Source organism: Diadema setosum, chromosome 14, assembly GCF_964275005.1.
Source record: "Diadema setosum chromosome 14, eeDiaSeto1, whole genome shotgun sequence".
In the NCBI taxonomy this organism is placed as follows: domain Eukaryota; kingdom Metazoa; phylum Echinodermata; class Echinoidea; order Diadematoida; family Diadematidae; genus Diadema; species Diadema setosum.
In genome coordinates, this window is record NC_092698.1 from 20,293,893 (window position 1) to 20,308,946 (window position 15,054).

A 15,054-nucleotide genomic window follows, 5' to 3' on the forward strand; every position below is an offset into this window, starting at 1 on the left:
AAGTTAAAGTCCTTAAATCCCTAGATACATGCTCTCCTATTCATCCAATTAATTCATCCAAATCCTAGGTCAAGGAAGGTGAACATTCAACACATTTGTGACAAACTTGTCATTTCAATATTTTGCCAATAGTAATCACACATTGTCCACATGTACTATCTAGACCTATTGGGAAAATCATGCATTATGGCGGAGGCATACCAGTCGCCAAAGCGACATTTCTAGTTTAATACTGCTAGGAGAGTTCAGCTAGTGACCTCCCCCACTACAGAGATCTCGGATCATCAAATCAGCAGTGGACCGGGGCATCAGTGATGTCAATACCATCTGCGATAGAGAACTTGCTGGATTTTTTTTTTTTTAACAATATTTCTGCTTGTAATGAATGTATCAATGCAATGCCAGTTTAGGATTATTTGAAATTGTAAGACTGATGGGAAAGTGGAGTACTTATTATATTCCCACATTAGGTAGCAGTTCCAATCACATCTTCATCACTTTTGTCTCAAAGTCAGAGAGTTATAGCTCATTAATAGTGTTCTGTGCATATTGTGCAATAAAGCAACCACCTTTTCCCAAAATATTATGCAGGTGATCTGAATCTGATATGACTTCAAGTATAGGCCTACATGCATCTCAAGTACTTAACACATCTCACAATTATTCCAGTTCTTGTAGAGGAGAAACAGTTAGTTTTCTAGAGTAATTGTTTTGTGATGGGGAGTTGCAATAAACTTAACCCTCCCTCTAAAAAAAAAAAAAAAAAAAAAGAAGAGAAAAACAAACCAACAACAGCCCAGTAACACACACACCATCTGTTCTAATGTTCTTTTCTAGCGGATTTGCATAGCAAAGTGTGGTATTAGAGCTGTAGTGTAATGGCATCAAAGTCATAAAAGCCAACTTATCATGGATTGCACGTTGTCAAGCTATTTTCATGAATGTATGATAGAGACAACATATCTATCTCTGGCAAGTCTGTGATGATATAACCTGTAGAGTTTCTGTTGACTTCAACTAGGTCTTGGCTGCCAAATTATAATCACTTGACTGCTCTGTAGTTTCTCCTGGAGATAAGACATTCAGTTTACAAACCAGGGCTTGACACTAACAATTTTCACAGGTGACCATTTGAATTTGAAATTTTGGTGGCCCCAAAAAAGAATATAGTGGCCCAAAATAAAAGGAAGCATGAAATCTAATTCTGAATTCTAATTGCCCACTCCGACCTCCCCAAAATAACCTTTTTGGAAATTTTGTGGCCCGACATCAATTTTTCGGTGGCTTGGGCCAACGGGCCACTGCATATGTCGAGCCCTGGTAGATGAGTGAGACACAAAATCAAAACTGCAAATTAAAAAATGTTAATAACACATTAACAGTAAGTGCTGAATTTGATAACCAATATAAGATGTCATCCAAAAAAACACCCAATTTGATACCAAAATATTATAACAGACCTGTACTTGATAAGACACAGTGTACTTCTTGTTCATCTTTGATGCTGATTTCAGTGCTTTGATTTGGACCAGCTTTTGGAAGTATGGTCAAATGGTTTTGCTGACATTGCTGCTGGAAATGTTCTGCAGGAAGTTGTTGTCCCAGTAATCCAGTCAGGCTTCAAATAGACATCTTGCTAGGTGCGCAGTGATACCGGAACTCTGCATACTGAGCAAGAGGTACCCTTTCCTGTGAACAAATTATTCTGTCAGGTAGACATTTTGAATTTCCTGCAACCCACGTGGCTGATTTTGCTAGTCTTAGCCCGACAGGATGATTTGGAAAATATGTTAATTGAAATTCAGAGTTTTCCAGAGTTTGCCTTAAAAAAAAACCTGTAATACGGTGTAGCAGGAAAATTAGCCTGAAAAAACAAAAAACTTCTGACTGTATTCTGACAATATATCTTCAAGACATCAATGCCATCCCATTAACACTGCTAATCTGGTATTTGCTTCAAATTCAAATCATTCATACACATGTACCCCCATCCACCTCCCTGAACAGTGTTCAAACATCAAATTCCAAAAATAGATAATGCTCATCACATCCAGTGATTTGTAATGGGGTCTGGGCCATGTGATACCGCATGGTGTTTGTGCGACATCTGTTCAAACATTGATTTAAATGTCCTCTCGTCCGTCCTCTTGTTTCTCTGCTTCTAATGTAGGATGAGCTCGACCTTCCCGTTAAGATCAAGGTTGGGAACCTGGGGAAGCTGACGCTAAAGATACCCTGGAAGAACATCTACTCTGCACCTGTGGTGGCCACTCTGGAGGGACTCTATGTGGTGGCAGTGCCCAACTCTGGTAAGATGGAGGCCAGCTTAGCAGCAGTGCAGAACCACTGCATCAGTCCTTTTTCACCAAGTATCCCAAATCTTGAAAACACAAACAAAAATGAGCTTTTTTTCAATCCTGGTATCTCATTACTGAGGATTTCAGAGGTATTGTATTTTCATGTTGTCAACAGTTGCATCTGTTTATCAGTCTAGCCATTTGTTTACTTATTTATTTGTTTGCTTGTTTATTTACTTGTTCTTTTAAATTCATTTTTTTTAATGTATAGACCATCTATCAGCCTATAAGGTGTATTTGTATTACAATAACTCAAAGAAAGTCAAACTCTAGTATGCTTCTTCGTTGAAATGATTTATATGCACAAAATGAGAATGATATTACAGTTTTTGAAAGCATATATGATTTTAGTTTCAAAGCTTTTGATGCTAATGTTGTATGAGAGGGCAATGCACTTGCTGAGCTTTGGACCAAATTCGGTGAATTTCAGAGTTGTACAAAATGTATAAATGCATGATAACACCATTATTGGAATATAGAGCTAGATCATTGATCATATTTTATAGGAGAAATGTGGATACCAAAAGACATCTTGATTAGATACTGTGTGCTGTTTTGTAGTATATCTGTCAATATGCCATATTGTGAGATGCCTCTAGCTTCAACTTTTTATGACAACATGATCTGTCTACACATATTTTGGTGTTTTCATTTGTAGTCATGGTGCAAGATCTATTTGTGAGAGATTAGATATTTTTAATTTGCAAAATTTCCTAAAGCTGCAAATTATAGACATGTAGGAGTACTCAGAACTTATAACAGAAAAAAAGACATATTTTCATCAATTCTTGTAAAACTCTATGGCCCCGCATTTGGCCTTTTGCGCATTTACACTGAAATGAAGGCGGGCTCGGCCACGGCCGAGCCACTGCCGAGCCTAGCACTGTAAACGGGGTCTATCACTAGGCAGTCCATCACATATTGAAGGCACTGGTTTTTTTTAATGCTGATTGACATCTTTGATGAACATTGGTGGAATTTTTAAAGGCACATTGAATAGAAGATCACTGTTGCTTTGTTATGCAAGAGTGCTTCATGATACATCTACAAATATGAAAGCTTTTGAGTTGCTGGTAGATATTAACTGGACTGAAAGTGCTAGCAACTTTAGTGACCTTTACAAGTTTGTTGTTGCTCTTGTGAGCAATATAAAGGGGATATAAAAAGTAGAAAAGCTACTACCAAGTTTGCTGATATTCTACTTTGGTCTTGGATGATGGTCTTGGATAAACCAATGTGAAGCCAATAAAGTTTTTGATTGGATATCAAGATATTTAAAAACTATTGAAACCATGTTATAATATGTGGTTGTAACTGTTGTGATAAATCTTCTGTAGTATTTCTTGGAGAATGTGATACCATTTTCATATCATACAGAGTTGTATTCTATACAACTCTTTATGATCAATAATTGATCATACTAATTATCACAACTGTCATATGATCATGCAATATGATCTTACCTTTAATATGACCGTGCCATATGATCATCTAGAATGATCATTCACCGAGACCAAATTAGATGCAATTCTCTCATAGAAATTTTGATGCCATAAAAACTATGCTGTGTACTGCTTTCATTATGAGGGTAGAGTACCTTGTGGTCATTCATTTGTTAACAGCTGGCGTAGCCTACATGTAATAACTCTAATAAACCCAGGTACCAGTGTATTTCTCAAGTGGGATTTACTGAAATAATTAATTTACAAAATTGCCAGACAGATAGCTCTCGGGTTACATGTACTTACATGTTTGTAATGTTAATGAAAATTTGTGTTTAAAATGGAAAAGGTCAGTAACCTTCATTTGCATTATATGTTGTGCTCTTTTATTATCTTGTTTTTTTATAACCTGTCTTTTAGTCTACAGCTGTAGCTACAAGAAACAGGAGAGATAAAAAAAAAAAACCCCACACACACACACACACACACACACAAAAAAATACTTCCTATATTCATTTTACTACATCTGCTTTACCACATGTGAAAAAGTCACTCTAAAAGTAAAGGTCATTTGGTGTCCCAAGCTTTTACTCCTTTTTAGCACACCTGAGCCAGAGGCTCACAGCATGATAAAAAATGTCATTCCACATTGGCTTAATGTGGTTGTAACTTTATCAAAGGTTAAGCACATTTTACTGTGATCACATTATATTGTATGTCCAAGTTTAATACGTAGGGGTGTATGTATGTTCAAGTTTGGAATTTCTCATTCATGTGTATGTATTTACAGACCTCCCAACCATTCTGAATTTGGAGGAAAGAGTCTGAATTTTTACCATTCCCAACTCTTTTTTCAATAGGAGTTTCCTATTATTTTTTTTTTTTGATAATTTTACTACACACTCCTATGGGAACTGCTCTTTCTGTCCTACTTTTGAGCCAAATCATCCATAAATATATATATATATATTTTTTTTTCAGTCAGAAAGATTTTGTGGTCTGTATTTATTCTTACCAGTTTTTATTTCGATAAATTGTTGAAAATAATAGATGTTTGTACAAGTATGTGTAAAAATGTGCTCATACTATATGTGCAGATATGGCTTCAGAAGAACAGGCATCAATCTACAATGTTGCTCTTTTTTTTCACAAAATGTATATAAGTACACATGCCTAGTGTAAATATATGTGCTGCAGCCATTTTGTAATTCTCATTCTGCTCACAGGAATTCTGTAAATCATGTGGTCTAGTGAGACGAAATCACATGTAGTGGTGTCACACGTGTAGTTGTCCCTGCCATGATAGCAGTATTTGCTGTACATCTGATTGTGTGGTGCTTTCTGAAGAGGGCACAGTCTTGTTTACATACGGGGAAAACCCACTATAATTATCTTGGCAAAAATTTGACTTAAAGTGGTGTACAATCATGAGATTATCATGGATCTGAGATCACAAAAGCTGTAGCTTGGGCTGATTTCTTTCGTCCAAGATACCTCTCATACACTCATACATGTGTAGAGTGGTCACATGATTTATGAAATATGCGGTTTCTTTACATTTTTCTCATCATGATGTTGATCATGATGTTGATGAAGTAGCAACATTTTACTTGCTCATTCTAACCAGGGAAAATAATTGTTCTAACATTTCAGTGGCCCAGGGCTAACGGGCTTGTGATGGTGTCAAGATTTCATGAAAATCTGATTTTCCTACAGCTCCAAAATTTGATTTATTATTATTATTTTTTTTAGGATATCCGTTTGTGTTTTTTTATGTCAAGAAGTTGGCCTCTCTGCTACATGTTGCTTCAAAATGTGCTATGACAATGGTCTATGATAATCACATCCTTGTCATGGTAATTGTCAGAGAAAAGAGTTCAAGTTTGACACCATTGCCTGTGAGGCTGGATTTTTAAACTTCCTTTCCCCTGCCAATCAGTTAAGTCCCTCACCACCTCCCTGGTCTGCCCCTTCAATACTGTAGTAAAGTGAACCTTATTCTTGGGTCTAATTTTTGTGGAACCAGTAACCATGGAAACAAGTTTTCCATTTAAAGGTCATATCATTCTGATGCTGCATGTATTGTTGTGATGAGCAACCCGTTTACCTGAGAAACAATTCCTAATGAATCAACTTCAATCCCTTTCTGTGCCAGGGACTTTGGACTGTGTGTACAACACTATGGGATTTTCTGTGTTAATTAACACTCAAAGCACCCAAAGGAGTTCAGCTAATGTAGTGCAATGTTTTTGTTTTGTTTTTTTTTCCCCTTCAGATATCAAGTACAATGCTGAGAAAGATGAAAAGCAGAAGTTTGAGGCCAAGCAAAGGACGCTCCAACGGGTGGAGGAGGCCAAGAAGAAGGAGAAAGAGAAGGATAAACGTAAGAATCTTATAATTTTATAATTAGATTAGGAAGAGAAAGACGTGACATATAATAGAATGATATGAAAGCTGAATAATGTCCAAAAGGAGAATTCTGTACTACTTCAAAGTAAGCACCAAAATTTGCAATATCAAGTGAAGTCGGAAATATAATCCGCTGGTTTGCTGTGATCTGAATGATACTTTTACTCTGGCTTGTCTGTAATGCAAACAATTATGTAAATATTTGTAACATGCAAAATGTGTTGGGATTGATTGTGGCATAGTGTAGTATGATAACTCTTGAGCTATTAACCATCATCGGCAAGAAATGGGATGTGAATGTCGTCGATCACCATCAATGTAGGATAGGAAAGGAATACACAATATTAAAGGGATCATACAATTTTGGTTGAGACCTAATTTCAGGTTTCTAACATTTTTTGGTGAAATAATGAGATACCTCTTATGAAATATGAAAGAGCATGTAATTCTATGAGGAATTCAACGTCTATTTGATGAAAATTGGTTTTGAAATGGCTGAGATATCCAAAAAAGAGCTATTCTAATAAAGTGTGGGACCCACACTTTATAAAGATTGCTTTGTTTTACTTTTTTTTTTGGGGGGGGGGGGATGTTTCAGTCATTCCAAACCCTATTTTCATCAAATAAACTTTGAAATCCTCTGAAAATGGTATGCTCTGTACTATATCATAAGTGTTTTCTTGGTATCTCGCAAAAAGTTAAAAGCCCAATTCTCATCTCTACCAATACTGTACCATCCCTTTAAATGGTGAATTGACTAATATGCTATCATATATCTTAATGAAGCTCTGCATATGTAGTTGTTTGATACCAGGATGTTGTAATATAGGATGGGAATCGTACACCGAGGAAATGAAATATGACACTGATTTCAGGGTCACAACAAGATTGCTGTGCTAAATACCAATAAAAACATGGGATGTACATTCTGTCAGCAGAAACAAGACAAACTGAGCACCACCTTCCTCATTGTGTTAGTGAAGATTGAATTACAACTTTGAAAGTGAGGGGTAAATACTCTCCACACCAGGCTTCAGTCAAACAAATCCATGGTTACAACAGATGATTCACAGCTGTGCCAGATATAGTTTGCCCTGGAAGTATATTTGCCCACTCAAGTAAAGAGCCCTTGCAATTACAGTGATATTTGTTCTTCAGGAATATAGTAAACATCTTCATGTACACTGCAATACCTTTTATGATGCAGAACATGCAAATGCTCTTAGGTCCATGTCTTTGAAATGTCATTGACTTCGCATGCAGCGTAGTAGCCATTGGTACTCACAGAGTTAATGCATTTATCCTGTTTGATGAGAAATTAAAGAAGCTCAAGTGTAGTCTTCTTCAAATCTCATGCTTTTTTGTCCCTGCCGAACGAGTTCGAGCAGGGGACTATGAAACGGGCTCCGTACGTGTGTGTGTCCATGTGTCCGTCCGTGTGTCCGTGTGTGCGTCTGTGTGTGATCAAAATCTTCAATTTGCTACTTCTCTGTCATTTTTGAGCCAATTTTGATTCTGTTTGCTTTATATGATAGCACTACATGGGAGCTTTGAAACTTCTACACAGAATTTCAGTTGTGACCTTTGACTTATATTGTACATTTTGCTACAAAATGCTACTCCTTCGCCATTTCTAACCCGATTTCGATTCCGTTTGCTTTATGTGATGGCACTAGTTGAGGGCTTCAAAACTTGTTCACAGAATTTTGACCTTTGACTTCTTTGACTTTTGACCTTGATTTTTTGACCTGTATTGTACATTTTGCTACAAAATGCTACTCCTTCGCCATTTCTAACCCGATTTCGATTCTGTTTGCTTTATGTGATGGCACTAGTTGAGGGCTTCAAAACTTCTACACAGAATTTTGACCTTTGACCTTGAATTTTTGACCTGTATTGTACATTTTGCTACAAAATGCTACTCCTTCGCCATTTCTAACCCGATTTCGATTCCGTTTGCTTTATGTGATGGCACTAGTTGAGGGCTTCAAAACTTCTACACAGAATTTTGACCTTTGACTTCTTTGACCTTTGACCTTGATTTTTTTACCTGTATTGTACATTTTGCTACAAAATGCTACTTCCAGCGGAGACATATATTACGCACCGTGTAATTTCTACTTTTCCTTGTTTTTTTGCAGCAAAAGATCCCAAAGCAGACTCATTTGCAGAAAAACTGGCCATGCAGGTGGTGAAGAATGTCCAGGTGAAGGTGTGCGACATTCACGTCCGTTACGAGGATCGGACGACCAATCCTAAGGCTCCATTTGCCCTTGGTGCCACGCTTCAAAACCTTTCCCTTCAAGTGAGTCCGAGACCCTTTAATTTATCAGCAAATTGATTTTTTAGTATAGTGATGAGCAAAATTTGTTTTATGTATGGTATTATTATATGCATCTTCCAGTTGCCTCAATTTCTATTTCATGCTCTGTGGAAAGGGAAATTCAAGACCTCTGTGAAGCGCCCAATTTTAGCAGATTGTCATCTTGCATTTAAGGTTGATATGGTGGCTGATGTGTTATCAATTTTCATCGAAGAATTAAGATGGGTGTGAGATGTTGATGGCCATATATCAATGATTTGTCAGAATTTCTCTCATTCTCTTCATGATACCATGTAATAAGATAGGCTTGAATGTCACTGCATTTCTGATGTGTCATTATTTCGTCTTGCTAGACAACCAATGCTGATTGGATACCATGTGTCTTGGATCAGTCTGTGAAGCTTGTGTACAAGGTGAGGACTGTTTTTGTCAGATATGCTCTTGATTTAACCCAGTATTTCTCTTCCATGCATTATTATTTTAATCAGTATCTTAGAACGTTTTTTTTGGGGGGGTTTCTGTGTAAATGAATGTATAATTGAGATTATTTGTATATATTGCAACCCATACTGGTACAGAGTATCTGCATAGTTCACTGTTGTTGTTGTAGAAGTAAGTTGGTAGTAAAGAAGTATATTATTCATTTTCAATCATATGGTCCGAAATCCATTTTCAATGAAAAAAAAAATGTGGAAACCATGAGTTGGTGTTTATAAGATTTCAGTGTATGAAAATTAGTGTCTCTTACTTGAACGTTTATTAAATGAAATAGGAAAAGTTGTTGTTATATTTTGTCATATTTATTTACTTTCATTTAGCTATATACATACATTTCTTTCTTTTTGCTACAGCACTTTGTATTGCGTATATTGAAATAGAGATGGTCGTTAAAGTTTTTGAAGCATCACACATTAGTTAGCTTTTTAATTTTTTTATATTTTTTTCCCACAGAGTGAGTTCTTTTGCTTATGTTTTGTTCATTGCTTATTAAGTTGATTATATAACATGACATATTCTCTCAAACTATGATTTCATAATGAATATGTCATGGTTTTGATATGATGAGAGCAAACATAAAGAGATCCACTGCTACATGTACATTTGCCACTTGTATACCGCTGTGTAGATGCTGAAGCTAGACTCACTGGCTGTATACTGGAACTCAGGGTCAGATCTGTACACTACGATGGAGAGAGAAGCCCTCCTGGTAAGAATCTATGTCTCTCCTGTGGTCACTGTGGGGTGGTTAAACTAGTCATCATGTAAGCTAATTGATGTTGGGGGCTTCTTGGGGAGTATGTGTCAATCCCCAACCCCACACCTCACTATATCCCTATCTCTGTCTGTCTGTTTGTCTGTCTGTCTGTTCGTTTCTCTCTTTATCTCTATCTATCTCTCTGTTTTCTGTCTGTCTGTCTCTGTTTCTTTCTCTATCTCTCTCTCTGTTTGTCTGTCTCAATATCTCCTGTTTCTGTCTTTGTGCTTGTCTGTCTGTCTGTATCTCCATTTGTCTAATATCTTTCTGTCTGTTTCTCTCTCTTTATCACACAGACATGTGGATAAGTCGAATCCTCTTAGGAGCTTTTTAATTTCTCTCATTACTTTGTTAGTATGAGGAGTTGGATGGGGGAATGAACATTGAGTATCAATTATTTGCTCTAGCCAATGATGATAACTCGCAAAATACCATCTTTAAAGTGAGGGTTGAAAATAGGTGAACAGATTGTCTTGAATGTCAAATCCTCATTAAGCAAGAGACCACCCCTAGTGTTGCTTTCCTCTATTACCAAAACAGCTACCACAGTTATGCTCCAGATAAACCAAATCAAATTCATTTATCTCTTCTACACAGGAAAAAATGAAGAAGTCAATTGCATCCGAAGGCAGTGCACCACAGGAGTACAACTACCGTAAGTTTTCTTTTCGTGAGATTTCTTTTGATGAGTTGTTCAGCTGATTTGGGCCAATAAGTCTACTGAATGTGTGTCAGGGCACAGTGACTGTCATCTCACATGAAAGTGTTTGACATGCATTTGAAGAGCAACCACAGTGCTTCTTCTCATTCAATTTATGATGGATTTTGACTCTAAAGAGCTTTGAATGAGATGCGCAAAACTTTGCTTTGGAATAACAATAAAGATTTTCCCATGTTAATGATAACAATGAGTCATGCATACATTGTACGTGTGTGTACTGCAACAAACTGGGTGATTTGGGGTTTTTGAGACAGATTTTATGTACAGTCAAACCTGTCTATAGCGACCACCTGCCATATGCACAACACAATTCCCCCCAAGAGAAAAGCTATGTTAACGACTTTGTTTATAGTGACCACTTGTCTACAACAGCCACTTGCCTAACAAGCTGGGGCGCTATGCCTTCATCACATGTGTGTACCATGGTAAATTATCTATCAACAAATTCCTAGTCAAATTCCTAATTCTACAGTGATTAATTGAAGCCAATCAATTTCATATCATCTTTTCCACCTGTTTAGTGATTGAGCCCATCTCCTCTCAGGCCCAACTGAAGCTGAATCCAAAGCCCGAGTCGGATCTCTCCTTACCTCAGGCCTATGTCAACCTCGTCGTGCAGAGCATCGGCGTGGCCCTAAGGAAGAAACAGGTGAAAAAGAGTATTTCTGTCTGTCTTTGCGTTTTCCTGGTCGCAGTGACTTGATTAATAAGGACATGTTGTGATCTTGCAGCAATAATCAATCAACTCTTGATGACAGGTTTGAAACAAGCTTAGCCACTATACATGACACAAAGGCAAGCTTGGGTGCTGTTTCATGTTTGTAAATCTCCTCATTAATGCCTACACACACAAAAATAAGTCAATAAATAAATGTTGTCTACAGATGTTAAAGCGTTCATAGGAATAATATCACAATTCTGTGATGGAGTTGCTTGCTCAATTTTTTGCTCAATCATTTCCTATTCTTGCTTATTTCACGAGAAAGTGCAGGGTGAACAAGATTTAATTTTCTCGAAATGTTATCTTTGTTTGATTTTAATGTTTGTTTGATTTGCTCAGTACCGCGATGTGATGCAGCTGCTTGGTTCCTTCGAGACAATGGTCCGCAACCAGCCGTACCGGAAGTACAAGCCTGAGGTTCCTCTGCCGGGTCACACCAGGGAGTGGTGGCACTACGCCTACAATAGCATCCTGGAGGAAATTGTGAGGAGGCGGCGCCGTATGTGGTCCTGGGACCACATCAGGGCCCATCGCCGCCTGGTCCGCAGCTACATCAACCTCTACGTGGACAAGCTGGACACCAGTAAGCCTTCCAAGGACCTGCTCAAGAACTTGGAGGTAAGGTTGCCTAGCATGCCATACACTGAATTATATCAGCTGACCATAACCCCTGACTCATTTACTGGTGATGTTGTTTTTGTAATGCAGCCAGTTTGATTGTTAAATGGATGCTGATTGGTTAGTATGTGTTGCAATATTGCAAAGAAGTGTATCAGGCAATTTCCCCCTGAGGGCAATAACCTCCCCTCCCCCCTTTCCTCGGCGGCTAAATATTGGTTAGTGATAAGGTTAGAGTTTGGGTTAGGGATAGGATATAGGTTCAGGATTATGATTAGGGTTAGAGACAGGGAAAGGGGGTAATTGCCATAGAACCCATAGGAGATCATGATGATGGAAGCTGTGCCTCCAGAATTTTAATTACTTCTGGCACAACACTCTCTCATAACAAGTGCTGACATGTTGCCAGTTTTGGAATATTGCAGGAGCACAGAAAAAACAAAAATCCCCTACATATTGCCTAGTAGTAATCCTCAGCTGCCTAGCTGCCTCTCATCATTTCCAAATCCAAAGGCAAACGAGATTGAATGGGTCAATTTGAGAATGGAACTCTTAGTTTGTTTTCCCCTATGTCAGGCAGCTGCCCCACAACATCTCCCAATCCAGTTGTGAATAAGATTGAATTGGTCAGTACGAGAATGGAACTCTTTCTCTCTCCTCCCATGCAGGACATGGAGAGAAAACTGGACGTGTTCAACATCACGCTGTGCAGGCAGCAGGCGGAGGTGGAGTTCAAGAAGAGAGGGAAGAAGAAGAAGAAGGACAAGGGCAAGGGAGGGGGATGGTTCGGAGGATGGTTCGGCGGAGGAGGAAAGAAAGAGGAGGTGACTCAAGAGGAGGATGAGCTTGCCTCCATCGCCAGTGAGTCCGAAATTGTTATCTTGATTGACGCCATTTGCTTAGACTGTTGCAGCAATATGCCATGTTAGAAAGAAAAAGGACAAAGTCTGTGTTGTGCTCAAATTGGATATTATTTCTATGTGTGTGTGCACGTCATGGAAATTTGATTCTCAAGGTTATTTCTATGTGTGTGTGCACGTCATGGAAATTTGATTCTCAAGGTTTTGTGGAGAAACGCATGGAGTGCTATGTTTTACTGGAAATTGAGTTAATTGTAGCACTTGTCAATCACCTTGAATTGTTGGTGAGTCGTAGTCAATGTTCAGCTGAGGATCTATCAGATAGTGATGATCGATATTGCTGCTATTAATAAATCAAATTTGCTTTTCTTTCTCAGAAATATCTGTGTTATCTTTGATGGTCAATCTTTGGCATCTTGCTTGCATGCAAAAGTATCATAGGTCAAGTGTTTGCTTGATAATTCCAATGTGTATACTTAACAGTAAGTTGAATGATATAGATTAGAAGTCATGCCTAAAAGTTAAATCTTTCTCTTGGGGCCACACGGAGTCCAGATACCACAGGTTTGCGTGATTTTGATGTTGATTCTTTTATGTTTGTCTTTGGTTTAGTGTGTTTTTCCATGAAAGATAATAGCTCTCCAATATAACCCTTATGATAGCCCTGTCCACCATATAAAACCTGTTCACATTTCATTGTGGTTTTTTTTTTCTGCAGATTTAAAATAAGCAATCAAGTTTATGCAAATACAAAACAAACTTTTGTCTCGCACGTAATTTCTGTCAGATAAATTCCAAGAGGCTATGACTGAAGAGGAGAAAGCCAAGCTGTATCAGGCCATCGGCTACACTGAATCTGGTGGAGATTCGACCCTACCCAAAGATGTAAGACTTGATGAAGGCAGGGTAGTCTACGAGGGGTTTGAACATGTCGCTGCAACATGGTTAAATTCTTGTGCAACATCCTCAAACGCCAGCAGCATGCTATGCAACACCCCTCGAATATTGGCAACATGCTCAATGTAAAATGTAATCTACATGTGAAGAACATGTGCAAAACTGGAGAAACATCAAATTATTTCGAAAAAAGGAAAACATGAGTCCGATCACTGAACATAAGTAGCGCAACAAAAAATATGTCGTAAAATATTTTGCGCTTGTGATGTGCACTCCGTGCACATTAAATTGGCGCAATATTCTCCCATATAAAGCTTGCGACATGTTCAAATTTCAAGTTGTGGACCACCCTGTGAAAGTGATCATTTGATGTGTTCGACTGACATTCACTCATATAATATTCTTTCATATGATATGATACAACGTGCTATGATATTTTGAATGTAATTGTCGCAGAGACTTAAATTGGTGCCGGTATTAAATGTTTTACATAACACTATCACCACCGTGAATGCAGAATAAGCCAAATAGTGGTAGTCACACTGCATATGTCAGTGACAAGTAAGATGTATAGTTTTTAAGGTTTATAGTGTAAAAAATGTGATGAAACAAGAAATACAGTGTAGTTATAATTTTACCGATTAAAAAGAAAACTGGCCATAGTTGATGACTTATGACAAAAACTGTTATTCTATTATGTCACATAAATGGCAGAGAGCTTCTTCAGGGCATCATTTTGCTGGAATGAGACATGCTATTACTCTAACTTCTAGCAACTGTTGTTACATCAGTGGCACATGAATTACAAACAACAGATCGCTAACTGTTACCATGGAGACTACCGTATTATCGTATATTGTTGTAATCTATGCAACTGGAATCAGAAGTGACATATTCACATTTGCATTGTCAAAAAAAAAAAAGATATCCGTTATGATACCATTGATATGGCTTTGTGGTCGAGGAATCATATAATGAGTACAGTGATTTGTCTATGTTGTTGCCTGTGCAGTATGTAGGAGTAGACGTGAACTTCAAGCTCCATGAGACCAGCGTGAAGCTGTTTGACACGGAGGAGGAGGAGGAGAAGGACGAATTGCAGGTCCTCAACCTAGCCGTCACAGATCTGGGCGCAGTCTTCAAGCAGCGGCCGTCTGCACAAGCCATCAAGTGAGTGGAGTCGTTATAGACAATGGGGTTCATGGTTGGAGTGCAATTGTTAGTGATGATGGAATTTGCTAGATGATGGATGTTGCCATGGTGATAACAGTGCTAATGTCAGTTAAAATTATAATGATGATGATGATGTTGATACACATGATGACTGTGACATTGCAGGGAGCATGGTTAAAGAATGAGTCCACAAAATACAATATGTGACCATGCATCATGAAACCATCAAAAAGTCGCCAGATATAGATCTTCGTTAAGAGCAGATTCTGAAAGAGCAG

The 15,054-nt window shown here is 38.0% G+C and overlaps 1 protein-coding gene across 1 annotated transcript in view; it reads left to right on the forward strand.

Moving 5' to 3' along the window:
• The window catches only part of LOC140237699 (intermembrane lipid transfer protein VPS13A-like), a 121,465-nt gene that overhangs the window by 30,590 nt on the left and 75,821 nt on the right, over positions 1-15,054 (forward strand). The window contains exons 3-13 of the mRNA XM_072317624.1: positions 2,171-2,309; positions 6,075-6,182; positions 8,350-8,513; positions 8,885-8,944; positions 9,658-9,738; positions 10,384-10,441; positions 11,029-11,156; positions 11,568-11,846; positions 12,515-12,707; positions 13,494-13,591; positions 14,616-14,773. Of these exons, the coding sequence (XP_072173725.1) occupies positions 2,171-2,309; positions 6,075-6,182; positions 8,350-8,513; positions 8,885-8,944; positions 9,658-9,738; positions 10,384-10,441; positions 11,029-11,156; positions 11,568-11,846; positions 12,515-12,707; positions 13,494-13,591; positions 14,616-14,773 (1,466 nt within the window). The remainder of the gene's footprint in view (positions 1-2,170; positions 2,310-6,074; positions 6,183-8,349; positions 8,514-8,884; positions 8,945-9,657; positions 9,739-10,383; positions 10,442-11,028; positions 11,157-11,567; positions 11,847-12,514; positions 12,708-13,493; positions 13,592-14,615; positions 14,774-15,054) is intronic.